General features: G+C 61.7%; 3 protein-coding genes across 4 annotated transcripts in view; all 3 read left to right on the forward strand.

The window, feature by feature from the left end:
• The window catches only part of LOC120385034 (alpha-2-macroglobulin-like protein 1), a 47,329-nt gene extending 45,158 nt beyond the window's left edge, over window positions 1–2,171 (forward strand). Inside the window, exons 12-13 of one of the 2 annotated variants that reach the window (XM_039504113.1) lie at window positions 910–1,066; window positions 2,026–2,171. In XM_039504113.1, coding sequence (XP_039360047.1) covers window positions 910–1,066; window positions 2,026–2,031 — 163 coding nt within the window. In that variant the 3' untranslated portion in view covers window positions 2,032–2,171. Of the gene's footprint in view, window positions 1–909; window positions 1,067–1,610; window positions 1,822–2,025 lie in introns of those variants that run through there. The other variant, XM_039504112.1, reaches the window with a different exon arrangement.
• The window catches only part of LOC120385031 (alpha-2-macroglobulin-like protein 1), a 144,799-nt gene that overhangs the window by 131,920 nt on the left and 192 nt on the right, over window positions 1–12,687 (forward strand). The gene's annotated exons all lie outside the window — the stretch shown is intronic.
• The window catches only part of LOC120385032 (alpha-2-macroglobulin-like protein 1), a 218,429-nt gene that overhangs the window by 67,018 nt on the left and 138,724 nt on the right, over window positions 1–12,687 (forward strand). The gene's annotated exons all lie outside the window — the stretch shown is intronic.

Consider the following 12,687-nt stretch of genomic DNA (forward strand, 5'->3'; position numbering starts at 1 on the left):
ACTTCACCGCTCACTTGACGAGAGCGCACGCCTCGTCGGCCGCCTTCCTGGCCCATGTCCCCATCCAGGACATCGGTAGAGCGGCCACCTGGTCTTCTGTCCACACCTTCGCCTCCCACTATGCGTTGGTGCAGCAATCCAGAGATGATGCAGCCTTCGGCTCAGCAGTCTTACACTCTGCCACGTCTCACTCCGACCCCACCGCCTAGGTAAGGCTTGGGAATCACCTAACTGGAATGCATAGGAGCAATCACTCGAAGAAGAAAAGACGGTTACTCACCATAGTAACTGTTGTTCTTCGAGATGTGTTGCTCCTATCCATTCCAGACCCGCCCTCCTTCCCCACTGTCGGAGTAGCCGGCAAGAAGGAACTGAAGAGCGGACAGGCCGGCTGGGGTATATATTTGGCGCCATAGCGGCGCCACTCCAGGGGGCACCCAGCCGGCCCGCCGGAGTTGCTAGGGTAAAAATGTTCCGGAGAGCCGTGCACGCGCGGCGCGCACACCTAACTGGAATGGATAGGAGCAACACATCTCGAAGAGCACCAGTTACTACGGTGAGGAACCGTCTTTTCCACCACCCAGCCCAAAACCGAAACTGAACTAACTCCCTCCAGCAGCCCCCTTCTTTTGTCCAGCTTCCCAGGCAAAGGTGCTGACACCCCTCCCCCCTGCCTGGCTCAGATTAGTGGCTCAGGTCCTGTCTCTCACCTAAAGTCATCCCCGGCTCTCCCATCCCCCACACAGACGGTCCCTACTCCATCACACCCCCACTCCCGTTCTGGGCTCCCCTGACAGCTCTGCTCACCCCCACAATGGTGACCCCCCAGCCCCGTCCCCCACGCACCTCCCTCCTGGCCCGCAGCATCTCCTGCAAAGTGTTCCTCTCACGTGGTCTCTCCCCGCCCAGGCTGACGGCCTTCGTTCTCAAGTCCTTTGGCCAGGCCAGGCCCTACATCTCCATCGACGAGAAGCACCTAGAAGACGCCCTAAGGTGGCTGCAGCGCCGTCAGCGGAAGACCGGCTGCTTCCGCAGTGTGGGGAAGCTGTTGAACAACGCCCTGCAGGTGGGAGGCTGGGGGCACAGGCTGATGGGATGGGGGAGGGGGGACAAGCTGGGGAAGGAGATGGGGGCCCCTCAGGGCAGCTGGTTGTTGTGACCCGTTTCGGGTTGGGGGATTTCCCTGGGTTTTTAGCAATGGCTGAATGGCTGGAATGGCCGGGGCAGCGGGTTATTGCACCGAACGGGGGAGCAGCCCTGGCCCAGCGCCCCCGGCTCCTGCACAGCCCAGTCTCCCCGCAGGCACTGAGCAGACACCGCACTCATTGCCTGGCATAGAGAGCCTGAGGGGCAGGGCCCAGCCCAGCCCTGAAGTCATGTGACTCCCACAACTCCTCACACGGCTCAGTCAGAAGGGCGGTTTCAGTGCATCATGGGAGATGTAGTCCGAAGGAGCCGAGTCCATGGGGGAGCGGGGGCACGAGGCCAGTCCAACTGAATGTTGAACCGGTTCGAAGTGGAAGGTTTCGGTTCAGGTCGCCAACCCGAGAGGCTGCGATTTGGGCCCTACTGCCACACTGCAGAATGTTGCGTTTCCATTTTCCCAACAGAAATCGAAACATTTCAGCAAAAGTAACATTTTCCTGCAGAGTTTTGGTTTTGTGGAAACTGCATCGTCTGTCGAGAAATCATTTCAGCAGGAAATTCCCACTCAGCTCGAGTCACAGCCCAATTCCTGCCACTGCCCCTGAGTTTGCAGGAAGCTGGGACTCTCCGGGAGGGGCAAGGGCTGTACCCGGCTGTTTTGGGAGCAAGAAGGAGACAAATCTTAGGCCAAGTCCAGATTCCTGCACAGGGGGACTATTTAATGAGCAGGAACTTGCCCAGTGAGGGGAAAATCCCTCAGCCTCCCAGAAACGGCCCCTGGTCTTCACAGGAAAACTGGCAAATGTCAGTTCAAACCAACTTCCCAACCTCTGGTTCCAGGGTGGATCAGATAGGATTTTGTACTGAAATTTTATACAGCCTTGAAAATGGATCAGCTACCGCCTCTCCCTATAACAAAGCTGTGGAACTCACTGCCACAGTGAGTGGCTGCTACAACTGGGGGCAGCTGCTCGGGATCCAGATGGGCCTGGCAGGACCCAGCAGGAGGCAGGACCCAAATCCAGCCACTCGGAGCGCTGGAGCTGGGTCGTCTCTGTCCCAATGGGCCTGTCCTGGGCAGCGGCTCACCTGCTCCTGGCAACATGCCCTGCAGCTCTGTCTGAGCCAGCTCCCGGTGTCTCCATCCCTCTCAGGGCGGCGTGGTGGATGAGCTCTCTCTCTCAGCATATATCACGGCAGCGCTGCTGGAGCTGGGGCAGCCCCTCACGGTGAGGCCAAGCCCGGCTGTCCCAGGGGAGGGGCCGGCAGCTGGGGGGGAATTGGAGATTGTTGGTGAGAGTGAGGGGGGAGTTAGTGCCAGGGAAGAATTTGGGGTGAGATGGGGAGCTGGGGTTGGCACCAGGGAGGGATTTGGGGTGAGGTGGGGAGCTGTAGGGGTTGGTACCAGGGAGGGATTTGGGGTGAGGTGGGGGAGCTGTGGGGGGTTGGTACCAGGGAGGGATTTGGGGTGAGATGGGGGAGCTGTGGGGGTTGGTACCAGGGAGGGATTTGGGGTGCTGTTGGAGGCAGTGGGGAGAGGAGTTGATACTGGGAGGCAGGTCAGGGAGAGGTTGGGATGGGGACAGTGGGTCGGGGAATCAGAAAGATTCAGCGACTTGGCCAGTTTCTGGATCTGGGTCTGGCTCTTGGGGGATCTGGGCATGGCTTGGGCAAGCTGGTCCCCGGGCACAGGTGGCAGTGGCAACAGATGGGTGACAGCTCTCTGCCTGGTGGAACATTATTAAAGCCCCATGGGGTGGGTGCCGGGGGACACACCCAGGCGCAGGGGGTCTCTTATGGCCAGCTCAGCCTTACGGGGAGTCTGTTCGGTGTCTAGTGCTCAGGGGAGGGAGTCTGGCGAGGTTTGTGGGGCACAGGATGCGGGTGGGGATAGATTGGGAGGTGACGACAGGCTGGTGGGAGGGGGGTATTGTGGCCCCATGGGGTGGGTGCCGGGGGACACACCCAGGCGCGGGGCGTCTCCTCTGGCCGGCTCAGCCTGACGGGGAGTCTGTTCGGTGTCTCCCCCGTCCCAGGACCCCACGGTGACCAGGGCCCTCCAGTGCCTCCGGGAGTCGAGCACCAGCGACCTCTACACGCAGGCGCTGCTGGCCTACGCCTTTGGGCTGGCGGGGAGCACTGAGCTGCGGGACGCCCTCCTGCAGCGCCTGGCCCAGCACAGCGTCAGCGCCGGTACCGGCAGCACCTCGCTCTAGTGCTCCCCTCGCTGCCGGCCTCTGGGCCCAGGGCAGGGCCAGCTGCCCCCCACGGCCCTGCCCACCCAGTTGCCTCTTGCCCCGGGGCCCCCTCAGCCTGGCAGGGGAGCTGGGTCTCCATGGCCCAGTCAGTCCGTGGTCTCTGCTGAGGCTGCCAGCGAGGGGCCGACGCGCCGGGCTCTGTCGTGGGGACACTTCTCCCCTCAGAGCTGGAGTGAGATCGTCCCGCCATTTCCCAGGGCCCAGCGCACGGAGCGAAGGGGGGCGAGGCTGGGTCGCTGCCAGCCTGGGGGGATCGGAGCTGAGAGCCTAGAGGGGCAAAGCCCCGTGTCCCAACCCAGCCCTCTAAAGCACCCGGGGCCAGGAGCGTGACGGGTCCAGTGGGCTCCGAGCCGTGGGGCAGGGCATTGTGTAGGCAGCTCCCAAGGGGAACGGAGCGTAACCGAGCCTTGGGGAGATGCCGCAGGATACCAGACCCCATCCTGTGTTGGGGACATCCCAGCTGGGGACTCCCTGCCTGAGGCTTCTCGGCTTGGCCTGGCTAATGCTGGGAGGGGACAGTCTGCCCTGGGCCAGGGCTCGCTAGGCCCTGCTGGCTCTGGGAGAGGGGGTTGTACAGGGAATCAGATCTCTGGGTGCCCCCTTATCTGCACCATGTGCCCCCCATGGACCCATGGGAGGCTTCCCGTCTACCAGCTCCAGTTCCCCCAGCCTGTCCCTGCACAGATGCCCTTGGGTTTGTGGTGCTGTGAGCGATGCAGCCTGGGGCCAGCTCCCCATACGGCAGAAGGTCCCATGGGAGGCCTGAGGCCCACTGGGAGCACGGCTGGGGACGCAGGAGGTGGCGCTGCCCCGTGTCGGTGCTGAGCTGAAGGAGTCCTCGGCATGATGCCAGGGGGCGCTGGGAGTCCCAGGTTGGGGCCCTCACACTCATCATGAACACGCCCCAGTGATCTCTGTGTATCTCCTCGGCCCCATTCGATCTCAGACTGAGCTGTGCTCCTAGGGGTGCACTGAGGGCCTGTTGGACTCTGGACTGAAACAGCTCTCGGGTGATGGTCCCGTCTTCAGGACCCCAGGGATCACTCACGAGGGGGGGTGTTAACCTGGCATCAGCTCTGCCCCCTGCCCTTTGCCTGGGTCTGGCTCTGGGAAGGGGCCAAACTAACACAGGGGATCTCTGCCCCCGTGTAGTGGCTGCAGCCCAGAGAGCTTTAGCGGGTGCCTGGAGCCGGCGAGCCTCCTGGGCTCAGCTTGTAGCTCGGGCAGCAGAGGCTCAGGGGTTTCGAGTCAGAGATCCAGGGTTCAGTCCCTGCTGACGACCCACCCAGGGGTGTCGTGTTACACTTCTGTACCCCTCCTGTGCACTGTGAATCACCTGCCGTGTCCTGCCCCAGAGGTGGCTGCATTCAGTGTGGAGCAGGAGTCTCTATGGCCTGGTAAACTCCTGAGGCCCCTTTGGAAAGCAAACAGGTGACCCACTGTGTTGTAACTGCAACTGTGGGGCTGCCCTTCCCTCGGCCCCTCTCCTAGGGGGACAGCTCCACTGGCAGAGGAAGGTGAAGGCCCTGCCCAGCCCCTATGGGAACCAGGCCCCGTCGGCGGAGGTGGAGATGACGGCTTATGTGCTCCTGGCCTATCTCTCCCTGCCCAACGTGTCTGCTGCCGACATGGCGACTGCCGCCCAGATCGTCCGCTGGCTCAGCAAGCAGCAGAACCCCTACGGGGGCTTCGCCTCCACGCAGGTAACACCCCTGCCCTCGGGCAAACCAGCGCTGGGGCCTGGTGGAGGAAGGGGCTGTGATTAAGTGGGAATGTTCTTAGTGTTCTTTGAATGCTGAGGGAGGAGTGTTGGCCTGGGAAGGCTGCAGGGGAGTTTTGCTGGGACTGTCTGCATTGGGGATGGGAGACTGTCCTTGAGGGAGGCTACCTGAGCATGTAACATGAGAACCCAGGAGGAGGGTTGGAGGCCAGGGAACAACCTCTGCCCGGGAAACTGGACTGGTTGGGGAGGAGCCGGGGGGAGGCTGAGTGAGATGCTGGAGGGAGTTTCAGTGTGGAGCTGGCTGGGAAAATGGAGGGGAGCCCGGATGGGGCTCTGACCTCCCAACGGGGCTCTGGCCTCCCTGGGGCCCCCCAAGAGGACCTAACTGAGGGCTCCTGTTGTCTCTACCTGCAAGGCCTGTCTTGGACTGTGTTCCTGTCATCTAAATAAACCTGTTTTACTGGCCGGCTGAGAGTCATGGTGAAGTGCAGGAAACCGGGGGTGCAGGGCCCGGTATCCCTCACACTCTGTGACAGGGGCCAGAAGGCCCCCAGGGGCTGCATCTCCGCAGTTGAGCCAGGACCCTTCCTGGGAGAGGGGGTCCTGGGTGCAGAGCCCCCTGCCCTCAGGGGCTGGGAACCAGGGTCCCAGTGTCAGCGTCCCGGTGGGTCCCGATCCTGCTGCAGTGAGTCTGAGCCGGGCTCCTCTCCCCAGAGCATGACAGCAGCTCGGTGACTCTCCTCCCCAGGACACGGTGGTGGCCCTGCAGGCGCTGGCCAAATATGCGGCCCTGACATACAGCGCGAGCGGGGCTGTGTCGGTGACGGTGAGCTCCCAGGCCGGGGCCCGGCAGCAATTCCACGTGGACAACGCCAACCGGCTGGTGCTGCAGCGAGCGGCCCTGCAGGAGATCCCCGGGCAGTACACGGTGCGGGCCAGCGGCAAGGGCTGTGTCTTTGTGCAGGTGAGTGCAGGAGCCCCTGGGGCCCAGCCGGCCCAGCGGTGACTGTCTGTGCCCTTGCCCTGCCCCACGGCGCCTGGCTCTGGGCCCAGGCTCTGATCTGCGGTGGCGGAGGCAGCAGGCTCTGCCCCAACCCTCTTGCTTGTCTCCCAGCTGATCCTGCGCTACAACGTGCCGCCCCCAAAGAGCGCCGTGACCTTTGACCTGCGGGTGGAGACGGAGCCGAAGGAGTGCACCGAGAGCGCCACATCCCGCTTCAGCCTCGTGCTGCACTCCCGGTACGACCCCCAGCCCCCACCCCCGCTGGGTCCGAGCGCCCGGGGGCAGGGGCAGGCCCCAGGCAGCAGGGAAATGGCTGGGGCAGAGCCGCCCCACTGCAGGAATCGATCGCCGGGGGAGCCATCCCCCCACAGGGCTCGGGGCAGAGGCGGGGGCCCCTTGGAATGTGCCAGGGGCTAAAGGGCTGGTCCCGGGGCTGATCTAATGGACAGTCGGCTCCCAAGTAGCTCCTGGGGCCGGGCCCCTTGCTGGGGAGCTAAGGGCTGGCCGGGAGCTAGTGGGGCTCACAGCCCAGAGCAGGCAGAGGCGTTAGAGACGCCTGCAGGGCCGAGAGGACGGGCGGCCTCTGTCACGGAGTCCCTGGGCGATGCTCTGGAACTGCTCCCCGCAAAGCCAGTCAGGACTTTGGGGAGCCTCCTCTCCCTTGGAGCAGACTGTCTTCAGGGCAAGAAGCTCACACGGCTTCATCTCCTGGGTTTCTCCTAGGAGCATTCAGCATATGCCCCTCCGTGCGCTTCCCACAGCGAGTCCGCCCAGGTGGGGTCCTGGGGAAGCCAGAGGGTCCTGCACCCCCACTTCGCAGTCATACGTGACTCTTAGCCAGCCAGTAACAGAGAGGTTTATTTAGGTGACAGGAACACAGTCCAAAACAGGTCTTGCTGGTACAGACAACAGGACCCCCCTTAATTAGGTCCATCTGGGGCCCCAGGGAGGCCACCACGCCACTGAAAGAGCCAAGCCCCCGTCGGGGCTCCCCTCCATTTCCCAGCCAGCTTCCAAAACTACCAAACCCCTTCCAGCCCCTCCTCTCTGGGCTTTACCTTGTCCCGGGCCTTCATCACCCTCTGGCAGGGGTCACAGGATCGGCAGTGCTGTCGGACATGAGTAAAGACCCCAGGCCAGTAAAAGTTCCATAGCAGCCTCTGCTGGGTTCCCTGGTGCCCTGAGAGGGGGATATCATGGGCCCAACACAGCAGCTGGCGGCGATACTTCCGGGGTACCACCAGCTGCCTCTTGATCCCCCGACTCCATTTTCCCTGGGGGAGCCCATTCTCGGTACAGGAGCCCCTTCTCCCACAGGAACCTTTTCTGGCAACCTCCCCCCATGGTCTGTACCACACTGAGGTCAGCCAGGTCCCTTATCTTCCGCAAGGAGTGATCTTTCTGCAACTCGGCCTGGAACTCAGCAGCTGGGACAGGGATGGGCACCTGCTCTCTCTTGCCGGCTGGGTCTGAAGCCGCAGCCTCCTTGAGCTGTGACTCTGGGCATTCCCTCCACGCCATGGTAGGGTCCTGCTCCTCGAGCAAGATACCCTTCCCGAGGTCAGGGCACAGTGTCCCGTGCAGGTTTGGGCTACGGGTCACGACCAGAGCCCCCTGGGGGTTGCTTGGCCAGTTCTCCATGTTCCCCCCCATTAACACCTCAGTGGGTAAATGGGGGTGCACCCCCACTTCCTTGGGGCCCTTCTTGTCCCCCCATTTCAAGTGTACCCTCACCACAGGCACCTTGAATGGGGTCCCACCCACCCCTATCAGGGTCAGATAGGTGTTGGGCATCACCTGCTCTGGAGCTACCACCTTGGGCCGGGCCAGCATGACCTCAGCGCACATGTCCCAGTATCCATAGACTTTCCTCCCATCCACCTCGAGGGGAACAATGCACTCGCTCCACAGGGACAGCCCTGCGCCCACCCTGTAAATAGAAAACTTGATGTCCGGAGCATCCAGCTCTGCGGAGGAGTTGGCTTGGGGCCCTCCTCCCTCCTGAACAGTTGATAAGCTGCCAGCCCCCGTTGCCTGGGAAGCCTGCCCCTCGTCCGGCTGGGCCTTTACCCAGTTACCCCTCTGTGGGTCCAGTCTGCTCGGTCTGTACCTGAGCCTGGAGCACTGGGTCCGTATGTGGCCTCTTTGGCTACGGTAATAGCAGCCCATGTCCCATTGGTCCCCTCAAGCTGGCTGGTTGGACCTGACGCCAGATGTTCCCCTTGGGAGAGGGGTCTCCATGTTTCCCTTGTGGGAGGTCCCAGAGTCACTCTCTTGCTGCTTCATGGCGGGCCTGTTCCTTTGGGACTCCTTCCAGCCACCCCCTGACCATCTCTTCACAAACTCATCGGCCAACTGCCCTACATGTCGCAGGTTCTCTGGCTTTTGGTCCCTCAACCACAGCCTCAGGTCAGATGGGCACCGCTCATACAGTTGCTCCAGTACCAGCAGTTTAACCAGGTCCCCTTCAGCTGGGCCCAGTGCTGGCATATCCATCCATGCAGATGGCTAGTTGCAGATATGAGACCTCAGGGATTTTATCCTGACCCCGGAACCTTTCCCGGTACATCTCAGGAGTCAGCCCAAACTCAGGCAACAAGGCCTGTTTGAATAGTTCATAGTCCCCTTTCTCCACCCCTTCCAGTTGGTGGTACAATGCCACGGCTTTGGAGTCCAGTAAGGGGGTGAGAACCCGGAGCCTGTCCGCAGGATCTACCTGCTGCAGCTTGCAGGCCGTCTCAAAGGCATCCAGGAAGTCATCCATGTCCTCCCACTCCTTACACTGGGCCAGGATGCACTTATCAAAGCTCCGCACAGTCCTGGGTCCCCCTCACTCACTGCAACCAGGGGCCCGCTGCTCCTCAGCCTCGCCAGCTCCAGCTCATGCTGACACTGTCTCTCTCCATGCTGCCTCTGTCTCTCTTTCTCCTCCAGCTCCTGCTGCCTTTGTCTCTCTTCGTGCTGCCTCTGTTTCTCATGATCCTCCATCTCTCTCATTTTTAGCTCTCTCCCCCATTTTAGCCGCTTCCGCTCCACGGATGCTAAGCATCGCCGGGGGGACCCTCTGCTGGCCGGGGGTGTTATGGTGCCCTCGGTATTTGCTGGGCCCCTTCCCACGCTTCCCCTAGGCATAGGAAGAAGGGATCTTGGGAAGCCCTCAGCAGCTGGCTGACCACTCCCAGAGGGGACAGACATTGGTGCCTGTGCTGCATCTGCCAGGCTGCTTCCCTCAGAGACAGGGATCAGTTCATTCACGCGATCTCCCTCCTCAAACTGGGCAATCAGTTGGTCTTTGGTGAGCCTCCCACTGCGCAGCCCCCTCTGCTTGCACAGCTCCACCAGGTCGTCCTTAAGCCACTTGGCATACCTCTTCCTGCTGGCCACTTGCAGGCCGGGGTGCTCACTGCTCCCCACAGTTTCCAAGGAGATCCCTAGTGTGTCAGCCCTTCTTGAGGTCACCTCCTCTCTGCCAGGGTCGAGTGGCAGACTCCTCCGCCCCTGGAACCGCTCGCTGCAATCCCCCGGGGGACCCTGTTACTGCAAAAGTCTTTCTCTCTGGTCACACACTCCCAGAGCTTAACCACCCCCTGAAACCGTCTCTCTTTGAGCCTTCAGCACGCCTGGTCCTCATTATCCCTCCTTTGTTTTACTACTCCCCAGTCACTGTACTGCAAGCAGTGCCATTCACAGAGTGCAGTACATCCCACCTCTATGACCAGTTGTCACGGAGTCCCCAGGCGATGCTCTGGAACTGCTCCCCACAAAGCCAGTCAGGACTTTGGGGAGCCTCCTCTCCCTCAGAGCAGACTGTCTTCAGGGCAAGAAGCTCACACGTCTTCACCTCCTGGGTCTCTCCTAGGAGCATTCAGCATCCTCTGCCCCTCTGTATGCTTCCCACAGTGACTCCGCCCAGGCAGGGTCCTGGGGAAGCCACCGGGTCCTGCACTCCCCACTTCACAGTCAGACGTGACTCTTAGCCAGCCAGTAAAACAGAGGTTTATTTAGATGACAGGAACACAGTCCAAAACAGGTCTTGCCGGTACAGACAACAGGACCCCCTTTAGTTAGGTCCATCTGGGGACCCAGGGAGACCACAGCCCCGCTGGGAGGCCCGAACCCCATCGGGACTCCCCTCCATTTTCCAGCCAGCTTCCAAAAACTACCAAACCTGCTCCAGTCCCTCCTCTCTGGGCTGTGTCTCTTTCCCGGGCCAGGAGGCCACCTGATCTCTTTGTTCACTCACACCTTTAGCATCCCCTTGCAGGGGAGAAGGGTCTGGACATTAGTTGCCAGGCAACAGAGGGTCGGCCATACCCAAGGCACCAACACAGTATTCAGAGTGAACATTAAGAACAGTCCCAGTTCATCACAGCCTCCCCTCCTCCCTCTACCCCCCTGGGGTCTGTATTCAGAGGAAACCCTGACCTCAGCGCACGGTTCCCATTGCAGGTACAACGGGGAGCGCCCAGCCACCAACATGGCCATCATCGAGGCCAAGCTGCCGTCCGGCTACACCCCCGTCAGGAGCTCCCTGCGGCAGGTGAGCTTCCCAGGGAGGAGAACAGGCCGGGCCAGTCACACAGCATGAAACCAGGGGCTGATCCATGGGGGAGAGCCCAGACCCCCAGGAGAGCACAGATTGCAGCTCTGACCCCCAGGGGGAGCTCCCCCTGCAGAGCACTGCCCCCTGCCGTGGGGCACTGGGCAGCCCTGGGTCTCCCATCCAGTCACTGAGCAGGTCCTGACCCTGCTTAGCTCCCCTACAACACAACACCCATGTCTAGACTCCCGCCCCTCCCCCAGCAGACACCCAGTGCTCAGGTGTGACTGGCATGGGGGGTGGCAGCCAGGCCCCTCGGCCACGGGGGCATTTGGTGCCCCATGTCCCAGTCCCCAGCAGAGCAGTGACTCCAGCTCCAGCCCCTCCCTTCCTGGCTCAGCCGTTTCCTCCCTCTGCTCCTAGCTGGAGAAGCAGCGTTTGGTGAAGAGGCTGGAGGTGCAGAACGACCAGGTGACGCTCTATCTGGACCAGGTGAGTGCGGGCGGCTGGGGGCTCGGGGGCCTGGTGTGAACGGGGAGGGCGTGTCCTGCCCTGGCTCCACCCCCATTACAGCTGCTCTCGTGGGCTCTGTGTCACACACACGGCGAGGGGTCACTGAAATCTCCCCTGGTTCCAAGTGACCTGTTTCCATAAAGGACGGGGAGATGGGACCAGACCAGCCAAACCCCAGAGAGGGCCGTGAATGGAGCGATGGGGAGCTCAGGGTTGGGGAGGCTGGAGCTGGGACCTGAGTGTGATGAAAGGGGTCACATTTTGCAGGGGGGTGGAACAGGGATTCGGGGGGAGCATTTTCTCACTACTCCAGGCCGCAGGGGCAGGGGGAAGCGGCTGGGCCAGGCCGAGCCTCGGGGAGGAGGGGGTTCAAGCTGCCAGTGCAGCCGTTCAGCCCAGGCACTCGCTCTGTCGCTCTCTCGGTAGCTGACGAAGGAGGCGGCGAGTTTCACCTTCTCCCTGGAGCAGGATTTCCCTGTGAAGAATCTCAGAGCAGCCCCAGTGAGACTGTACGATTACTACGAGACAAGTGAGTCCCGCCCGAGATCCGCCCCCATTACAGCTACTCGCTAGGCTCTGTGGCACAGTCTGGCTGGGTGGGCGTGTCCTACGCTTGCTCCACCCCCATTACAGCTGTTCTCGTGGGCTCTGTGTCACACTCAGGGCATGGGGTCACTGAAATCTCCCCAGGATCCAAGTGCCCCATTTCCATAAATCCCACTCAGGTCAGAGCCTTCCCGGGTTCGATCTGTGGGGTCGCACACCGTGAGGGACACGGGAGCCGTGTGCTCATCGGGCTAGTGGGGAGGGTGCGGCTGGTGTAACTGGGGCCGTCCCAGCAGGAGCAGGTGAGTCCCATCCCTTCAGGGCCCCCCACAGTTCCCTGCCATCCAGCTCCTCAGACACCCCCAGAATCCTTTGTGCTGGACCAGGAGGTGACAGGACGGTTTCCCTGGGTGTTTTCAGGGGCAACTCAGTGGTGATTTTTGGGCCCGTCTGACTTACTGGATGGGGGATGGGAGAGAGCGCACAGGCCCACTCAGACAACTGGGGGCGACCTCCCACTCCCTTCTAGGGCTGAGACCTACAGCAGGGATCCCCTGGGGCTGGGGGAACAGACTCTGCATGTGTGGGATTGGGGGAGGGGTTCTCATCCCCCCACTGGGTCTCTCCTCCATTCCTTACATCCCTTGCTGTTGCAGGTGAACACACAGAGGCTGAGTACAGCGCCCCCTGCGGCTCAGGTAGGTGTGATGCACCCCCACACAACTCCAGTGCCTACAGCTTTATGGGTGGGGGAGTCCATGGGCCGGAGAGGTGTGTGTGTGTTGTAGACGGCAAAGGAGGGGGAGATGGGAGCATGGAACACGCCAGGACCATGTGTGTGTGTGGGAGGGGGGGAGACATCTGGGGGAAAGGGTCTATGTGGGGCACAAGGGAATCTGTCTTGAGGGCGGGGGTGACTCTGAGGGGAGAGTCTTATTGGGGGTTAGGGAGTCTGGGG

The sequence above is a fragment of the Mauremys reevesii genome, linkage group 17, assembly GCF_016161935.1.
Source record: "Mauremys reevesii isolate NIE-2019 linkage group 17, ASM1616193v1, whole genome shotgun sequence".
Taxonomy (NCBI): domain Eukaryota; kingdom Metazoa; phylum Chordata; order Testudines; family Geoemydidae; genus Mauremys; species Mauremys reevesii.